General features: G+C 39.6%; 1 protein-coding gene across 1 annotated transcript in view; it reads left to right on the plus strand.

The window, feature by feature from the left end:
• Nucleotides 1-9602: 9602 nt before the first annotated feature.
• PRIMA1 (proline rich membrane anchor 1) overlaps nucleotides 9603-21019 on the plus strand; it is a 111985-nt gene continuing 100568 nt past the window's right edge. Inside the window, exons 1-3 of the mRNA XM_072624454.1 lie at nucleotides 9603-9942; nucleotides 10476-10594; nucleotides 17899-18049. Of these exons, the coding sequence (XP_072480555.1) occupies nucleotides 10502-10594; nucleotides 17899-18049 (244 nt within the window). The 5' untranslated portion in view covers nucleotides 9603-9942; nucleotides 10476-10501. The remainder of the gene's footprint in view (nucleotides 9943-10475; nucleotides 10595-17898; nucleotides 18050-21019) is intronic.

A 21019-nucleotide genomic window follows, 5' to 3' on the forward strand; every position in this document is an offset into this window, starting at 1 on the left:
CTAAGCTACAATGCGGCACAGGTAGGAATTGAACCCAGATCTTCCTGAGTTCTAGACTGAATCTGTATCCAATTTTCCAGGATGAATTTCTATAAGGTTATTCCACACAGTTCTACATCAACAAAACGGAGAACATAAATGAATTTATAAATTTAAATAATAGTTATTAATCTATTTTAAATCAAGTATTCATTAATGAATAAATCATAAAGTGCTTATGTTCACAAAAAAGGAAATAGATCACCTATATAACCCAATGAGAAAGCAATGTCATGAAAAAAGACATCGAGATAAGGTGAATTATGGAGAAAATTACAGCAAACATTTAAAGAACAAATAACCCCTCTAGCATATAAACTAATTTTAAAATAGAGAAAGATGCCACTCAACTAGACACTTTTTTTGAGAAAATATGTCCAAATCACATAAAAAGGAAGAGACAAGAAGCAAATGCCAATATCATCAATAGCAACCATTGTAAAATTATAAATAAAATACTAGAATATATTTTAAATGTATTACTATTAAAGACAATTAAACTAAAAGCACAAGAAAATTTTAATAACATGAAAATCAAGAAATTTATTAGCAAAATAAATTATACAAATGACAAAAATCACCATTTAAAAAAGGAAACTTTTTTTCTTACAATGATTTTAAAGCATTCAATAAAGGACTAGCCTTTTTATAAATGAGAGATGTTAGAAACTTTACCACTAGAAACTTTACCACTAAGGAGAGGGCCAAAATAAATGTTTCTACTCAGGATTACTTTTAAATAGCATTCCAGGATAGTTGAATATGGTAATAAGGAAAGAAAAATAAATTAAAGAATAAACTCTGGCAAAGTGGAGTATACCATATTTCTATTTGCAAATGACATTCTAATTAGCCAGTGGATCTGATAGTTATTAAGCAATCCAACCTCATTGTTACTTTGATTCCCTCTTTGGTACTCATACTGATATAGTTATTAATTTAACTATCCATTCAGTTATTTTGTTGTTCCCGCAAGATATTTACGTTGATACAGTTGTTACTTAAAAGTAAATATTTTAGGTTATCATTTGATAGAATTAACACTGAATCATTGATTAGTCATCATGCAATTTTGGGGGCAAATGATGGATTTACATTTAAAAAGTCATTCTACATTTGATCTCATTTCTATAGGTTCCCCAAATTCCTTTATTATCCTAAATGATCACTTTTGTCTTTACAAGTATGTGGTTTATCCGAGTAGCTGATTTTGGCCCAATTTCCCTTGATTTTTGACATATATGCCTATAATACATTCTCTCACTGGATGAAAAATCTTGGACAATTTGGATTGGTGTTTTTAATATGAAATCTTTTTCTCTGTGGTTACTGATAAAATAATCTATTGTATCCTTGATTTGACATCAGTGTGTTTGGGAGAGATTGACATATCTATTGATGTACTATGTATTCTGTCAATCCGCCATCTGTCCCTTGATTTCAATAACAATAGGACATTTTCTGATGATTTTCTGAAATATGATGAGTGACCAGACTTTTTTCACCTTTTTCTAAGAAGCCAGTAACTTCTAGCCCTTTTTTCCTGAGTTTCAATATCTCATTCTATCACTTTTATTTATAAAGTTATCAAGAATTTTTGCAGTTGGCTTGCTTTTTGAGTTTGTTTTGCTACTTGATCTGCTGTTTCCACCTTTTGGTATTCTTGTAGAATAATTCTATTTATTTTTCCATAGATATTTCAAAGTTGTTGAGTTGTTATCATCTTGTATAGTCTTTCTTTACTGACAGCTTTTGCTTTATTCTCTTCAGTATATTTGTCGTCCATGTTGCTGTGTCTTCTAATAGTTCTAGTTTGGTTACGTTGGGCATTGTTGATGTTAGTGTTGAATTGTTTCTTCCCTTCTATTTTGTTCTTTTTGGTTTCTTTTAACCTGTAATTTATTCATTATGATGGATTTTGAGAGGGAAAGTTGTTCACTTATGTATTTGCTCATTTCTTTTTCTCAGAGATATTTTCTTTTAGGAGTTTTAAAATTGTGTTTCTTATCTATTACTATCTCTTTGTACCTCTATCTTTTCCTTTCTGTCTCTTTTCTGGTCTTTTCTAAGTTTTTTTCTCACTGTTTTCCAGGGGGAAGTTGTAGAACTGAGGTTTCTTATAATCTCTCACTCTACCAATTTGCTGGAAGTTTCTGTCTGTAATTATTCTATGTCCATAACAATCATTTTATAGGTCTCTTTTTAGCATTAACACACTTTGTTATACTGTCTCTTCCAACTTTAAATAATATATTCTAAGATCTTTCCCAGTACTTAATATTCTGTGACTCTAAATGGAGAGCTGGCAACTGTCCAATCCAAGCTGTGTACAGTCAATTTGGATAAGCTTAATTTTTTAAAAATTCATTTTGAATAGGAAGATTATCCTTTTTGATTAAAAAATGACCTAAATGGTCTCATGCTTAGTAAGACACATTTTATTACTATTAAAACTACTATTATTAATTACTTTACTAGTAGGAAGCACTTAATTTGCTTTCTTTGCAAAAGCATAGTTCTTCATACATCATTCCCAGAATCTTGAAATTCTACGGTTTCATTATGTCTATAGCAGTGAAGTGGTAAAATGAGACAATTATATAGATAATTAAAGCCATGCCCTAGAAATTTTGTATAAATTATCTAGTTTTTTTTTTTCCTTGTCTGACTTATTCTGATAATAAGGATTATATTCCTCCATTAGAAGCTATAGCCTTTGATGTACATGAAACCTGTGAAGAGCATTTATTAAGTGTTTAATTGTGCAGGACGCTATGCTAGACATTGGGAAGATGTATTAAAATAAACTATCCATTGTTGCAGCTCTCAATGAGCTTGAAATCTAATGGGTGTGTGTGTGTGTGTGTGTGTGTGTGTGTGTGTGTGTGTGTGTGTGTGTGTGTGTGTGTGTAGAGGGAGTGGGATGATGGTGGTGGTAAGGCATATAAGGAGAACACCAAGAATTCTATGGATGAAGTGTACTTTTAATGTGCAGACGATGGACAACAAGAGGTTTACGGAAGGCTATTGTTTCTCAGGCTCTTTCCTGCAGCTACTTCATGAAACAGTGCTAAGCTTGGAAAGTTCAGACCAAAAAGTCATACTGAGCTAAAATAGGTCACATGTACATCGTTACAGGCCTGTAAGGTAGGTATTATAGATACTATTGTCCCCAATTACAGAAGAACACAATGAGACTCAAGGAGAATATATGATTCACCTGGGATTATGTGGCTAAACCCATCTTCTCCTCCAGATCCAGCATTCTTTCAACTACATTTCATCATTCTGAATCTGAATTATCCAATTATAATGATTAAACTAGAGCAGCTAAGTGGTGCAGTGGCTAGAGTGCCTGACCTAGAGTCCAGAAGACCTGAGTTCGAATTTGGCCTCAAATGCTTGCTAACTGTGTGACTCTGGACAAGTCACTTAACCTTGTTTGCCTCGGTTTCCTCAACTGTACAATGAGCTGGAGAAGAAAATAACAAGCCACTCCAGTACTTTGCCAAGAAAACCCCAAATGGAGTGGTTAAACGACTGAAAATGTGTAAACAATGACTAAATTATGTGTTTAACTATGTGGCCAGCACTTAGGACAGAGCTTTGTATATAGTAGCCACTAAAATGTTTGTTGAATTGAACAGGATTAAACAAAACTGTGTTTTCTGTAGATTCAACTCAATCAATTGCTTGTGGGGATATACTGAGTTCTTGGTCTTCTCATATACCTGTAGGATCTTATCCATGTGGGCACTCCCTTCAGTAGTGCGGATGACAAACCATCTACCACTTTTTATCATTTACAATAGTTGCCCTATTCTCCATAAGTTTTCCTTAAGGGGTCCACCCCAATATGCTGTGGACTTTCCTCTAGATCAGGGATTTCTAACCTCTGATATGAATGTACCCAGAACATATGAGAAGCTTGTCAAGGGTGTAATTTTGCTAAATGTATTATCCTATTGAAATATTTCCAAAGTAGCTGTATTAGTAAAAATAATTATGCCAAGTTTATTTGTTAAAAATTAATATTCTATTTTATTTCTCATGTACTTATGCATGGTAAACTCTGGAATTTACTTAATTTCATATTGAATAGAAGGTATGTGAATGTTTACTCAAAGCCAAGGAATTTGAGAACCAAAAAAGTTTGGGACCCAATGCTCTAGATCAATCACTCAGTCAATCAACAAGCATTTATTTGTTTTTCAGTCATTTCAGTAGTCTGACTTTCTATGACCACATTTTGGGGTTTTCTTGGCAAAGATACTGGAGTAGTTTGCCATTTCCTTCTCTAGCTCATTTCCCAGATGAAGAAACTGAGGCAAACAGGTTAGTGTCTAAAGTCTTCCTGACTCCAAATCCAGTGGTCTATCCACTGTGCCACCTAGTAGCCCTAAGCTGCATTTATTAAGTACCTACTGTTAGGAATTGTGCTATGCCTAGGATCCAAATACAAATAATGAAGTTATTCCAAAGAAACTTACATTTGATCCAAATGAGATCTCTTAATTGCCAAATCTGATGGTCTTTTCTCAGTCATCATCCTTCTCCAACTATCTAATGCATTAGAGACTGTTGACCATTCTTTTCTCCTAGATACATAGTCTCTCCTCTCTGGGTTTTCATAATGTAACTCTCTTCTGATTCTCTTTCTAGTTTTGTGACTTCTCAGTCTTTTTATGTTGATTCATTCAGGGGTAGGGAACCTGCAGCCTTAAGACCACATGTGGCCTTCTAGGTCCTTAAGTGTGGTCTTTTTTTCACTGAATGATTCAGCCAAAAGACTACACTTAAGGACCTAGAAGACCACATGTGGCCTTAAGGACACAGGTTCCCCAGCACTGATTTATGTCATTCCCCCAGTGGTGTTTTCCCAAAGATTATGCCCTAGGCCTTCTTCTCTATCACTTTCTTTCTGTCTTTTTCTATCTCTCTGAAGCTCCCTCTCCTTCTCCCTTCCTCCTTTCTCTCATTCTATTCTTTCCTCCCTCTGCCTATCTCTATCTCCCTCTGTCTTTTTCTGTCTCTATCCCTATCTCCATTCATCTGTCTTTCTCTGTCTGCCTCTATATCTCTATCTTTTTATCTCTCTGTTTTTGTCTATCTGTCTCTCTCTCTCTATCTTTGTCTGTCTCATCTAAGCTGCTCCTATTTGTGATTCACAGATCTGGATTCCAGCCCCAGCCTCTTCCTTGAGCTTCAGTCCAGCATCCCTACATACCCATTAGACATTTCAGACTGGATGTCCTGGAAATATTTAAAACTGAACTCATTATCTTACCCCCGCCCCATCCTCACTTCCAGCCCTCCATTTCCCCAAACTTCTCTGTTTCTGTTGAAGACACCACTTTCCTTCCAGGTTCCCAGATCCATCACTTCTGCCTTCTCCCGGATTTCTCACTCCCCTTCATTTCATACATCCAGTCAGTTGTTCTGTCTCCACAACCTTTCTCGTATCCATCCCCCTTCTTTCCACTCATGATAGCTGTCCCCTTAATTCAGGGCCTTATAACCTCTCACCTAAATTATTGCAACAGTCTCCTAATTGGTCTCTCTGCCTCATCTTTCAACACTCCAGTCAGTTCTACACACTGCTGCCAAAATAATTTTCCTAGGATTCGATCTAACCAGTGGTTTCCTATTGCCACTAGGATAAAATATAAACTTTTCTGTTTAGCTTTCAACACCTGGCCTCAGTCTACCCTCACTGGACACAACCTCACCTATTGCCTTCTGTGATCCGATGAAACTGGCCGTTCCTCACACATAACCCTTCAGCCCCTCTCTCCATACCTATCCTCAGGTCAACCCCTGTGCTTGAGCCTTTTTCTGTTCCTTTAAACCCTGTCTTCTTTGACACAACTCAAGCTCAATTTTCTGTGTGAAGCTTTTCCTGATCTTCCCCAACTGCTAGTGCCCTCCTTCCTAAACCACCTTGTATTTATTTTACTACTTTGTTGATATTTTCATCTATCCACTTCACATTTATACTGTGCATACTTATATATCTACTTGGCATTTTCTATTAATAATAGCTAACATTTATATAGCTCTTTATGGTTTGCAAAGGGCTTTATAAATATTAATTCATTTTATCCTCACAACAATCCTGGGAAATAGATGCTGTTCTCACCATTTTACAGATGAGGAAATTGAAACAGCGGTTACATGATTCATCCAGGGCAACGTTTCTAATAAATGTCTGAGGCTGCTTTTGAACTCAGGTCTTCATAATTCCAGGTGTAATGCTCTACCCACTAGATCACCAACTTGCCTCTTCTTTCGGGAGGAGGTAGTTGTTTCATTTTTTTTTTTTTTGTAATTGTATCTCCAGTACCTAGCATAGTATCTGGCACACAGTAGGTGTTCAGTAAATGCATCTTGATTGATTAGATTATTTTGTCATATGTATACCAATGGAGCCCACTAGTTGTCATTTATTGTTCTATTATTTCACTACATGACTGACTGGTTGGCCCACCTCCTTTAATGGCTATACAGCTCTTTAATATCTCATGCCCTTCTGGCTCACAGTTCTTCACTTCAACATGACAGAGTCTGGTTATGCTCACCATGTATCTCTATCCATTGCCTTTTGAGAAATTTTAATGGTAGTAGTTTATGATGGTACTTTATAATGGTAGTTATGTGGCATCACTGGATAAATATTTGTGTTAAAAAGATGAGCCTTTGCCACAGGAAAAAGATGCCATAGGTACTCACTATATATTTTGTATTTTATTGGAAAAAAATTTACTCTCATTGACTCTTTAATGAGTCTTTTAGATATAAAGATGTAAATGATATGAATGTGATTTTGGCTATCTTGTTGGTTTTGCTGCAGCTGAGGAAGGAGAACTTTTTTATATATAAGGTTTAGATCTTTATATTACTAGACTATTTTTTGTAATTCTGGAAGAAGGGACTTGAGGATCATGTCCTTTGTCTCTGGTCAAATCACATTTGCAGTACTATGTTCTGTCCTGGGCACTGTATTTTAGGAAAGATGTTGACAAACTCAAACAAATACGGAAAGGGCAAAATAGGATGGGGGGAAAGGATTGGAAATCAGAGCAATAACTAGGAATCCTGGCATCTGGGACAAATATATTTGAGGGGGAGATAGGGCATAGGCAGGCTCCCAGAGAGACAGACAGACTGTGGCTACAAATGTGCCAAGAGAAAGGAAATATGAAGACACAGAGTGGCGGATGATTGTTAAGCATGAGGACAGAGGTCTCTAGACTGCTGTGAGGAAAAAGTATTCCACCATATGGATGCCTGAGGCAAAAGCCTTGATTACCGTGCCCTAGTTACTCCCCTACTGCCAACCATGTCATATAATTTGGTTGAAGGAACTGGGCATGTTTAGTCTGGTGAGGAGGAGACTAAGACAGGAAATGAAAGCTGTCTTCAAATATCTCAAAGCTATTGTGTGGCAAAAGTATTAGATTTGTTCTTCTTGGTACCAGAAGGCAAAAGTAGGGCCAATTCTGGACCTTAGGGATGCAGTTTTGGGCTCGATATAAGGAAAAACTTTCTAACCATTAGACTGTTTAGCAATCACAAAGTGCCTCCATAGATAGGGAAGTCCCAACCTCAATGGAGGTGTCAGGCAGAGGCAGAATTATCTGGTGGCAATGTTGTAATGTAGGTTTGTTCCTTTCATGGAAAGAAGAATTAAATAATCTTTCAGGTTCCTTCCAATTTTGTAATCTAAGACATTTTTGAAGTTTGTGCCCAACAGATATAGATGAATACAATACAGGAGGCATGCTGTCCTTTAATATAGCTTAAGGTTGGATAGGAAGAAGCTGTTAGGTGTTGTGGACAGGGAACTGGCCTCAAAGTTAGGAAGACTTGAGTTCAAGTCCCAAATCTACAGCCGCATTAGACAAGTCACTAAACACTCAATGCCTCTCACAATTCTCTAAAACTAAGTTGCAGAGGTGTTTACCTGTATTGTTAGGGGAATTCCCTCATACAGAGCTCTCTACATCAATCAAATCCAATGTCTGGCAAAAAGAGAAAAAGGTTGGGGGATGGGTCTTTTTTCCTCTATTAAATAGTAAACGATAGATGATGTACGGGTTTGTAAGCACAGCACTTTTCACAGGATAACAGCTTAATAAATGTTTGTTGAATTGAATTGAACTTGGTGAGGATATCATCTTGGATCTCCATGAACAGATATGATGGTAAAGGTGTTAAAAGCTCAAACTTAATTCTAAAAATAAAAGTAGAAAAAAATAAGATGTTGAATTGATCCTCATCATATTTCTAATGCCATCTTCCCGACCACTCCCTCTCCTCCCCAATCTCTGGCTCCATCTCTCTTCAGAAAAAGGAATGGCTTCCCCAGACAGTGAGCTTCTTTCTCTGGAAGTCTTCAGGCCGTAGGCAGTTGACCACTTGTTGTTGGGTGTGACTTCTGTGGTCCCTCACTCCCCTGAGCTTCTAAGAGATTCAATCCCTCAACCACCGGAATGAAGGCCAACCAGGACATTAGCTGTCTAGACCAGGAAAGTCACAGGAACCTAAATGCTGCCCATACCCAGCTAACCAACAGAAGTAGGGGTGGGGATGGGAGGAGGTCGAGCAGGATCGTAGGGCTTATAAGAGTTGGAAGTCATCTCAGGGCAATGTTTAACAAATGAGGAAACTGAGGTGCCAGAGAGATGGAGTGACTCGCTTTGGGCTGAGCGTTTACTAAGTGGAAGATCTAGTGACCTTTCCATTATTCCACCAGAGAGGGAAGAGCAATTGGGAACGTAGCTGGGGGGAAAAGAGATGCCACAAATCAGGTTCCACCCTCCTGACAATGCTTTCTAGAGGGAGAACAACCCCCCGGGGATTGTGCCGTCACGGTGCAAGCCCTCTAGACAACAAGAATAGTAAAAATAAAAATGAGACGCTGAGCCAGAGTGCTGTACACAATGGACTCAGTAGAAAAGATGAAAAATCATTGCAGCAGCTGAAGCGAAGATCCTCGGCGTTCTAGGGAAAAGAATTCCAGCTCCATTCACTTCTATTTTCTTTTTCATTTCATTATTTCTCCTCCTCCTTCTTTTCCTCCTCCTCCCACTCCCGTCTTTGCCTGTGCCTTTCCCCAGCCTGGTCCTCCCAGCACCCGCCCCGTGGCTCTTCGCCACCGAAGCAATTTCTCTCGCCTGTGCCCGCCGTGTCCCTGGGGGGTTTGGGTGATGGACAGTTGTGGGCGCTGACACCTCTGGCGACCCGAGCGCCAGGAGAGGCATTGCGCCGAGACTTTAAAGGGAGGGCGGCTCGGACCAGGCGCGGGGGCAGAGGAGTCCGAATCGGAGCCCGATCGGAGCCAGCCTGAGCCCAGAAGGGGAGGGTTTGGGGAGAAGGAACTGCCCCTCTGGGGAATCTTTGAGGTGACTTTTTATTATTATTTTTCTCCTCCTCGCCTTCCCTTCGCACGTCCCGTACCTACATCCTAGTTTTTTTTCTGGAGATGAAAAAGCGGAACATTCTCTGAGTCTTTGCCGTTTGGACCAAGCCGGTCGCATTTCTCTGGACATTTTTTCAATTAATTTTTTTTTTTTTGCTTGTGTGCCTTTTTTTCTCCTACTCCCGACACTTACGGAAGGCAGGCTTGGGCTAGAGACATAGCACAACACCAAGACTGAAGGAGGGACAGACTGCTGCCCCTGGGCCGCTGCCGGCTCCTGGCACCCCCCAATGAGAGGGGGCCGTGCCCCGGGGCTCCGGCTCAGCACCTGGTGGAGGCCGAAGCAGAACGCGGCGCTCTTTCCAGCCGCAAACTTTTGCACCTGCGCCCCGCGCGCCTCCCCAGCATGTAAAGCCCTTTCTGCAGCCCCAGCTGTCGCCAACATCGCAGCCGCCTTCCGGGAATACGCGGCTACCCCCAGGGTGAGCAAGGTTTGGGGGAGACAGGCGGGAGGGCGAGGGGTAGGTGCCCGGACTTCTGCACGGAGCTGTCCCGCTGCTTGGGAAGGAGGGGGAGTGGGGAGGTAGGAAAGACACCCTTTCCATCCCCGCCTCCGAGCTCCTGGTGGAGCCGCTGGCCTGGGGGAGTTTGTGGGGCGGGGGATTTAGAAGGCAAACGTTGGGGTACCTATTCCGCGGGCGTGTGCGTGTGCCTACGTGTGTGTGTGTGTGTGTGTGTGTGTGTGTGTGTGTGTGTGTGTGTGTGTGTGTGTGTCTGTGCGCGCGCGCGCGTGTGTCGAGAGTAGGTGTGTCTCGTGTGCCTTGCCTCCTGGGTGTTTTGCAGTGAGTGTGTATGCGTAATGTGAGTGTGCACACAAGGTGGGTGGTTTGAGCGTGTCGGGAGCAGGGTGCGCGTGGAAGTGTGTGTGCTGCGTGAGCGCTAGAGAGCGCCTCGCGAGCGTGTGTCCCCAAGCTCCCTCCTGACCCCTCCGCCTGGCCGTCTTTCCTCCCGGCAGTTGGGCTCTGGGCGGCCCGAGCAGGGATGATGATCTGGGACTGGATGCTTCGCCCTCGCTGCTGCTGGCCTTCGCTGCTGCTGCACTGTGCCCTGCACCCGCTCTGGGGTTTCATTCAGGTGAGCTCCCGGGGAGGGTGGCCGAGCCCCGGCGGAGAGAGGGGGGGGAGCCGGGGAAGGAGGAGGAAGATCCCGTTCTTCTCTCTCCAGTGTCTAGTGGCCTGGGCTATGGGAGGTGCTTTGGTAGAGCAGGGGCTTCTGAAAAGGCTCATGTGGGGATCCTGCGAGGTCCCACGATCCCCACGGGCCATCCCTTCTCTCTCAGCATTTGGAGAGAGGCTATTTTCCAGGCTCTCCTAGTTGAACGGGTGCGGAGACATAACTAGGCTCGACTTTAGAATCAGAAACAATACTAGACGTCCTAAAGTTCCCTTAACTCTAAAAGGAAAGGGAAACCATGAAGATGAGAACAGCAAGACCACCGACATCTTTGCTTTACTAAGTGGTTTTAAAGCTGTTGTTGGAAAGAAAAGTCGGGTTTTTCTAACAATGACGGGGTTCTGGAGCTGGAGTTCTCTGCCACACACTAGCTGTATACCCAGTCCTTTCCTAACCTAGGCTGTAGTCAGCTAAAGAGCAGGGCTACAAAACGGAAAATCTTAGTCAATATTCCGATAATCATGTTTGTTCCATTAAGACTAAAAATGGAGTTTTCCTGGGTTTCAAAAAACTTTTTTCTTTTTAAAAGTGTTCTAGTGAAACAAAGTTACCACGTTTTACATTTTATTTAGCATCAAGGGGAAAAAATTAAGGGTCTTTCTACATATACTGTGGTGAACTATACAAGCTGGAGATTGATATGTATATAAACTATGGTTACATTCAGTGTGTGCACCTTTAGCTCTTCAGATTCCTGTATGCTTGAATATGAACTTACATGTCCTTGCAATTTAGACAGGTCCTTTTTTTAAAAATTAGTTTTCAAAAATCATAGCACAAAATTTTATGCTTAAAAATGTGTCTCTTCCTCACTAGGAATTTGCCTCTTGGACACTTATTAACCCCCCCCCCTCCCCATGCACCCACACATATTTAAATCTGGCATATGTGCAGTTTTATGCTCTCTGAGCAAAGGTGCAGGGAACGGCTAAGATGTTTACAGTATATGAGCATTTAAAGGAACAGGCTTTGGAAAAACTCTCCTAATTGGATTTTGTCAAAGAGTAGACTTTCGGTATCATGTGATTCCAATCTGAAAACTAGCTAAAATGTAAACGCTGAATCAGCGTTTGTCTACTCCAGCTCTGATGGTAACATGGTGTGATGTGACCTTGGCGGTAATTTGGTGTAACCAGGGATTGTTTTGCTGCTAGAATAAGTCTGCTAGAAAATGAGAAGGATTAATAAGAGGAGAGCTCCCCAGTCTTGATTCTCTTTTTCCCCTATCTCAAGCCCATGGAAAAGTTTGGGAGGAAAAACCCAGTATTTTTCATTTTAGAGTTGGCACACCTGTGAAATAAGGTAATGGTTAGGAAGCCATCTGGTATAGTAGAAAGAGCCCTGGAGTGGGAGCTAGAGGACCTAGATTAGTGATCTATGCTGCTAATTAGCCTCAGTTTCCAAATCCACGAAAAGAAGAGGTTAGACCAGACTCTCAGGTCCCTTCCAAGTTCTAACAGTCTCTCGGTATGGCCAGCCAGCTCTAACCTTCTACGTCTAACATTCTAATATGTCTATATTCTAGCATTCTGTGGTTCCTAAGGTTCTTTTTTCAAGCTTTAATGTTCTTACAGAGCCATTAACTGTTCAGACTGTGGACTTTTGTCACTTTATACACTTTAGATGCCTAATGTCTTTCTTCTTCTGTAAGCTTTGACTGGAACTAAAAGGTTAATTCTCCTTTGTTTATAGTTTGTCTCCTACTCCCTGGAAGGCTCCCTTTCCCGCCCCCCCCCCCACCTCCATAATAAGCAGAGCAAAAATGATGAGACTGTCAACTCCCATAGGTCTAGAATTTTGGTTGCAGTACCGGCAGGACTGACAAAGAACATGCTTTTTATTTCTTTTTTTTTTTGTAAACAAAAACGGTAATTACTTGAAAACAATTGAATATGTTAGTTGATATTCTTTGGACCAGCAGTAAGTTATACAAGTACATCTCTGCAAGAATTTCAGGTACTATAACAAAATAAAAATCAATTTTAATTAAATTGGATTATGGAGAGGCACCATCTTCCAGACAGGCTGATTTGGTGTAAACTTGGCTAAAGTTTCTGGAAAAAACTAATCTACAAATGACATGAGCAAAAGGGTTGGTGGGGCCAAGTAAGAAAAGGTCTTGCAATGAAGTGATTCAGCCTTAAGGCTGAACTGAGGGCAAGTCAGCTTGGGACAAATGGGATGGTACAGAGCCATGTGTTTTTGTGGTGATTAAAAAAAACAATCAACTCCAGAGTTTCTCTAGCAGAAAAGGAGTACTGCCCAGATCTTTCTGTTCATTAATGTGTAGTTTGCTGGAGGAAGAATTCTTCCTGAGTGGTAAACATATGAAAGGGTGGGGCAGGCTGTACAGAATGAATTCATAGACTTTAGAAAGGAAAGCAGAGATTCCCACAGCCTGCTATTATACCCAATTCTTGCTTCAAAGGCAACATTAAAGAAATCTATGAATAGCAATTACTCAGCTTAAAGGATATTTTAAAAATATAAAATTGGCTGATATTTGAATTTTGAAGGTGTTTTTTGGCCATTCCTTCTCATCCCTTCACTTTAGTTGTTATCCAGCATGGTTAAAAAGTAGAAGGGAAGACAACAAACATTTATTAAGTGCCTTTTGCTTTAAAATTATTATCTTAGTTGATCCTCACAATAACCCTGTGAGGCAGATGCTATTAATATGCCCATTTTACAATTGAGGAAACTGAGGCAAACAGGGGTAAGTGACAGGGTCACACAACTTCTAAGTGTGGGAGGTAGGATTTGAATTCAAGTCCCCTTGGCTAAAGATCTATCCATTGGACCACCTAGCTGCCCTAAAAATCACCTAGTCCAGTCTACCTATTTTAACTTATTGATGAGAAAACCAATACCCAGAGAGGTTAAAGCATGTCCATGGACAAACAGTAGAACTGGAATTCAAAGCCTGTCTCTTCAAACCTTGTTTGAAAATAATTTATTGATATATTTTGGTGTTTTTTTCAACATCTATATTTCCCAGTATATTTCTCTCCCAATCCCCTCCAACAAAGCCTTAAAACAAAGAATAAAAAAGGGGGGTGGGGAAGTTAATTAAAACTAAACAACACAGCAAAAAAGTCAAATGGTATGTTCAGATTTCCATACCCAGAGACCTTCTCCTTTGCAAAGAGAGAAGGAGGTACCTTCTCATTCCCTTTTTGAGGAACCAACCTTGGTCATGATACTCTTATAGCCTTGTTTCAGTTGTTTGTGTATCGTTCTTCCATTTGCATCTTTGTAGTCATCCTGTGGGGCAGCTAGGTGTCACAGTGGATAGAGCAGTGGACCTGAAGTCAGGAAGATATCTTCTTGAGATCAAATCTGGCCTCAGACGCTTACTAGCTGTGTGACTGGGCAAGTTTGCCTTGTTTCCTCATCTATAAAATGATCAGGAGAAGAAAATGGCAAACCACTCCAATATATTTGCCAAGAAAACCCCAAAGGGGGCCAAAAAGAGTCCGACATAACTGAATTGACTGAATGACAACAGTCATTCTGTATATTGTTTTTCTGGTTCTAGTTCACTTTATATCACTTCCTATTCATTTTCCCATGCTTCTTCATTACATTTATTGCTTCTTACAGCCCTGTAATATTCCATTACAGTCATATACCACAATTTGTTTAGCCATTCTGAAATCAATAGAAATCTGTTTTGTTTCCAGTTTTTTCACTACTTTAAAAAAGTGCTGCAATAAATTTTTCGGTGTATAAGGGACCTTCTTTTCTAAGTGGAATCTCTGAGACATTTTAAACAATGTATTTGTGTAATATCAAATAGTTCCTCAGTTGCACCAATTTACAGCTCCACCAACAGTGCATTTGCATGCCCAATTTTCCACAATTCTTCCAACATTGATATTTCCCATCTTTGGTCATATTTGTCAGTTTTCTGGTCGTGAATTGAAACCTGAGTAATTTTGTTTCACATTTCTCTTATTAGTGATTTGGGTCAGTCTATCATATGATTTTTAATAGCTTGCAATTCTTTTGAGAAGAATTTATTTATATACTTCGCTATCCTTTCTACCAGCATCAATATTTTCTGCTTTTATGCTTTAGGAGTCTTTCTGGGTCTCTCAAAAATGATAAATTCCCTTCTTCTTTTGCAAACTGAGAGCAGGACATCACAATAAATTATTGGGTATGACAGGCGCATGTCTCATCAAGTTACAATGTTTCTGCCCTGTTGCTATTTAAGATGCCAGAATCCATCATCTTTGTGATTTCCTTCCTTAAAGTTCTTGTCGATGTGATTTGTTTCAATCAGTTGCCTTTAGCCTTTATAAGCTCTGACTGTGTGCTTGAGACACACTTGCAAGGCATGAGGAGTCTATGAGAGGAATGAATATAGCTCTGTTTAATTCCCATTTATTAAGTGCTTTTTATGACCAAGGTGTCATGCTAGGTCTTGGTCACCAGAGCTTCCAAAAATCCAAGTCTTTATGCCTTTATCCAGCGTATAGCCCAAGGTTTGCACATACCACATAAAGTGGAAGGCTGTACCTGAATCCAGATACCAGGTAGCATAGATAGGTGTAATGGTATGAATACTAGACCGAGAGTTAGGAGACCTTGGTTTTTAGCAGAAAGCATGAAATCTCAATTGGAAGAGGTTTTGGAAGTCATCTAGTCTTACATGACCCTGAATAGGAATCCCTTTTACATCTCCAAGTGGTTATCCATCATCTGCTTAAGTAAAGATTTCTGTGATGGGGACCTCACTACCTCCATTGTGGTTTGTTTCACAGTTCTAATTGTTAAAACTTTTTGTCTTTATCAAGTTGGAATCTGCCTCCCTGCCTTTGGCACCCCATTTCTGCCTGGGGGCTAGCAGAGCAAATGTACATCCTTTTCTATAATGATAGGAATGAGCTAGGCTTCTAGCATTCAGACTTCAAAATACAACCAAAGAAAGTATAATGTTACCCTAGGTCCAAGTCAAGTTAGAAAGAACTCCATATATATATATAAAGGTGAATAAGCTGGGCCTTCCAAAACTGAACCCAGCTCTTGAAAAAGAAAGGTCGCTTCACTACTAACTAGTACATGTGTGCCAGAAGTACAGGGCAGCTAGATGGCACAGTGGATAGAGCACTGGACCTGGAACCAGAAAGAGATCTGACCTCAGACACTTGCTAGCTGTGTGACCCTGAGAAAGTCGCTTCACCCTGTTTGCCTTAGTTTACTCATCTGTAAAAAGGGCTGGAGAAGGAGAGGGCAAACCACTCCAGTATCTTTGCCAAGGAAACCCCTAATGGGACCACGAAGAGTCAGACACAACTTAAAAATGACAATAACAATTGAAGTATAAGATACGACATATTGTCAAACAGGGTGAATGACAACTAAACCCAAATTACTATACTTACTCATTCCTTTCCAAAAGGTGATAGATTTTTCCCTTTGCTTTGTGATGGGATTTGATAAGAGGTTTGCTAGGTTCCAGTGCTAGGCCTGGAGTCAGGAAGTTAAAATCTAGCCTCAGCTACTTAGTAGCCATGTGATCTTGTACTGCAAAATAAGTTTAGTGCCTATTTATTTTTTTAAATGAAATTATTTATTATATAAATATGCTTTTATTTAATTTGCTATTGTTTTGTTGTACTAATCATTATTTGTTATTATTTAAAATTTAGCACCTACCTCCCAAGGTTGTTGTGAGAATCAAATGAGATAATTTTTGTGAAGCACTTAGCAAAAGCCTGACATAAAATGTGTTATCGAAATGCTAGCTTGTATGTAAAACCAGGAGTTGTAGACTTTTTTCTTCCTGTATTATGTTTCAGAACAGAAGCACAGCCTATTTTCTAACCATAATATTATTACCTAAGCCCAATCCCTTTCCCTAGTTTCATTATATTAATTAATTATCATTTAACCAAATGGTCCTTCCCACAGACATTTAACTCCCTTTAATTGTCTTGTCAAATTTTTTTTTAATTGCTACCCTTGCAGCTTTCTCACAAAGTATCCTTTGAATGATATAGAGATTAATTATATAAGGAAATGACGTTCTTTGAGATTTGCCAACATACTTGATGGAGCCCAGGGGAGTCAGAGGTCAACGACTGAGAGGTTGTAGCTTTCAAACAGCCCCATTTGTACTCTTGAGCTTTATAATGCAAACTCTCAGAAAGAAGGGAGTTTATGAAGTAATTGGAAAGTGGTTCAACAACAGTAAGGGAAAATGGTTTTTAGAGTCGTGGCCAAACGACATTTAGGCATGCAGAGAGTTAATCTTGTTTGTAAAATAATTGAGAACATCTCTACTGGATACTGAATGTGCTATTATCAGCACTAGTCGAGACTGGCTTCCAGGATTTGAAAGGCAGTCAATAGTTCTTTTAAAAAGCAAAGGGGGAACACGTAGGAGGCTCTTGGCCTCTGCTCTCATTAAGTTAGGGTTGTAAATCAACTCAGCCTACTCCGTACCATTGTGATGATCATGAACACAAAGCTTTTTTATTTTCATATCTGAAATTGGAGTATGAGTTGCAAAACTCTCCGTTTTCAATCGTCTCCTTGTCCCATCCCTCCATTTCATGAAAAGTTTCTGAGGAAAGATTGTTCCAGTCTTACCATGGGAGAAGGACATAGGTAGCAGTCAGCAGAAATTACATGACCTGGGTCTCTAGTCAAATTACCTGTCCATACAAGAAGGGTGCTATATTGAGAGAGTCAGGAGGTCTGGGTTCAAGTCTGTGCTGTTATTTAATAACTGTGTGACTTTAGGAAAGTTACCTGATCTTTCAGTTCCTTCTTGATGAGAGGGTTTGATTAAATTATTTCTGAGATATCTTACAGCTCAGGCATTTATCTAACAACCAAATAAATGCATTGTGGCTCTCTCTTTAACCAGAGTTGGAGTGAGGAGACCAAGAGGGACTTGTTTTCCTGTTTTTCTCTTTATAGATTTAATTCTACTTCTTATTTGTACATAAAAATAAATGGCTCCTTTGACTCCCGCACACCTCTTCACCTCCCCTAATCTTCTCATAGATCCTTTCTTCTTCCCTTCCCCTCTCCCTATACATCCACCCATCTATTTACTCAAATCCAGTGAGATCATTTAGGTGGAGGTGAGGTTAGTTGAGAGATCCTTCTATTTGCTTCCCCAACTGAAGCCCTGAATTGAGCTGAGCAGAATCTCATGCTAGTCTCTTGGGGTGGGATTGTGTTTCCAGATCACTCACGGTGAACTCCAGAAGTCATGTTCTAAGACCATTGCAGAAAAAGGTACTGATAGCTGCCAGGAGATCTGTCAGTGTAGACGGCCTCCTCCACTACCACCTCCTCCGCCTCCTCCTCCACCTCCCAGACTGCTCTCCCTCACACGTAAGTAAAGATGAGTTTTCAGATTCTTTTTTCTAGTTTTACAAAGAGAAAGAAGTGGATAGAGGACAGATCCATTTCATTCTTAATTTTTTAAAAACTGGATTAAAATAAGAGAACAACTAAACACAAACTTTACATTTTCGTTTCTGGAAAGCTTTACTTTTTAAAGGTTTGTGTTATATGTGTGTGTATGTATGTGCATGTATACACACATATTAATCAGATATCTTTGAAACATATATACATATATATATGAAATATATACTTTCCCAGGAAATACAGATATATGCTTTCTCATCAGCTAATTAGATAAATGTCAAACTCTAGTTGATGAAATACTCTTTTGGAATAGGTTATTCCAAAAGACAAACACTTGAAAGAGGCAGATTAATTTTAATTCCCCCCCAATTTCATTCCAATTTAACCTGAATCCACCATCACTTAAGGCAACTTTCAGATAATTTAGCTAGAAACCTTCTTTTACTTCAACTATGCAGATAACCACATTTATCCAAATATGATTGCTAGAGTTAATTCAAATGGAAAATGGTTTCTTAGACCAAAATTGCCTTTGCCTTAATATGGAGTCCTGAATTGAGTTAAATTAGTAGGACTGTGAAAGCTAGATCAAATATGTCATGTTAATAAAATTTCCAAAGTGAAGTTTCACACTTCAGCTTAGTTTCGCCTGCATTTCCTCCTATAAAATGCCCCTCTTAATATATGGTTTCACCTCATTAAACACATCTCAATTGAATTATTTTGTGCATACTTAAATAACCTTGGGAGAAAGGTTCTTTGGTGAAGTACTTTGTATTTCATTTAGGAAAAATGCAAGTAAGAAATAGTCTGGAGAGTCTTTGTGTCATATCTGAATACACCACTGAACACCACAGCCTAGACTTTGCCTAATGACCCGGCTTCATGTCCTGTCCTCCTCCCCATCACCAGCACTGTAGTTTCCTACTACAACCATCTGTGATCCCAAAGGATCTAACAAGGGTGGAGAACCTGTGGCCTGACTGACAGACTGATTAATGGTATAGAATATATATTTATGTGTGTTTGTGTGCCGTGGTTTACTCATTGTTCCCAAATATGCCCTATACGTTTACTGAATCACAGAATTTGAGAATGGGGAAGGACGTCAGATACTATGCACAGAGTTGTTTGCATCTTGTTTCCCCAATTAGAATGTGATCTCCCTGAGGGCAGATCCTATTTTTTGCTTTTATTTTTATTCCTGATACTTAGCATGGTGCCTGACATGTATGTAATAAGTGCTTAATAAATGCTTGTTGACTATCTGATGCATATGGGACAGGAATTTCCTAGCATTCTCACCTTTCTACTTTTCTCTAGCTGCTATCCATTGCCTGACATCTTGCTCCCCACCTTCCTTTCCATTTAACTATCCTCTCCCTTTGCTTCAGGGATCAGCTGAAGTCCTATTCCCTTCATGAAGCCTTCTCTGACTACCACAGCCCACAGAAACCATTTCCATTTCTAAACATATATAGAAATGGTCCATCTTACCTACTCATTTGGCACATAGCTGATTCTGTCTCCTCATGGTATTTCCTATCTCCCCAAATAGATTGAGGGCAAAGATCATGTCTTCTACCGCTTTGTATTTCCAGGGACTTGCAATGCACCCTGAACTCAGTACTGATTCATGGGATTGTCGGTGTTGTTGGTGGTAGTGATTCAATGTTTATTTAGCTCCCACTATATACCAAGCACTTTTTAAGGCAATGAGTATGGTACAAGGATGAATGGCAGGGTGCTTGGCCTAATTACAGCGTTTCAGAGGGACCTCAATGGTTGCCCAGTACAACCTATTCTCCAAAATAGAATTTTGTTGACAACATACCCAACTTTGGTAGAAGACCTCTAGTGATGGATAACCCACTTTCTCCTGAGGTATTCCATTTCACTTTAGGATAAATCTCATTGTAAGGAAGTTTTTTTTTCCTCATATCAAGCCTAAAATAGCTTCTTTGCAATATTCACCATTGCTCTTAATTCTCACATGAAGAGCCAAGTGAAAAAGTCTAATTCCTTTTCCGTTTTTGCAAATATTTGAAGACGGTGTTCCTGTTCCTCATGAGCCTTCTCTTCTTGAAGTAAATCATCCCCAGTTCCTATGTGATCCTCATATGTCATGGATGTAAGACTTTTCACCATCCTAGTTTCCCTCCTTTGATCTCTTCCAGCTTATTAATGTCCTTTTAGGGAGAATAATACTTTCTTTTTCCAAATTACATGTAAAAAACAATTTTTAACATTAATTTTTTTAAAATATGAATGTTCTTTTAAAATGTGGTGCTTAGAAATGAACACAATAATCCAGGTGTGATCTGATCAGGGCAGAGAGTACACTGGGATTATCACCTCCCTATTCCTGAAAGGGGCGGAACTATTTAATTTTTTCTTTGTATCTCCAGTGTTTAATGCAGTGACATGCATGTATGTGTGCATATGTGTGTATACACACATGTATATACACATGATGTGTGTATACATATGATATATGTGTACATACCTGTGGTATGTATACATGTACACCTATGCCTCATTTGCTTAATATTTGTTGAATTAAGTTGAAGTGAGAGCTAGTAAGTTCTTGAACTTGGGTGGTTATATTATGAAGAGAATGAAGTGAGAAAAACTGTTTGGCTGCTGATAGTATATATGCAGAGAGATGGAGAAGAAGGAGTAAAATATTACATTATAGCTTCAAGCCTGAATGACTGGGAGAATGCTGATACCATTAACAGAAATAAGAAAATGATGATAAATGATGAAAACAAGAGTGTCAGTAATTTCAGCTATCCATTAAAAAAAAATTCTAGCTAGGTTATTATGAGTTGTAGCATTCATTACCCTTAGTGAAACATCATTTTCCTTGGGTAGCCCAATGGTTTATTCTTTATTAAGCCCAGTTAATTAGTTGGGTTTTTTTTTTCC

Source organism: Notamacropus eugenii, chromosome 7 (genome assembly GCF_028372415.1).
Source record: "Notamacropus eugenii isolate mMacEug1 chromosome 7, mMacEug1.pri_v2, whole genome shotgun sequence".
Lineage (NCBI taxonomy): Eukaryota > Metazoa > Chordata > Mammalia > Diprotodontia > Macropodidae > Notamacropus > Notamacropus eugenii.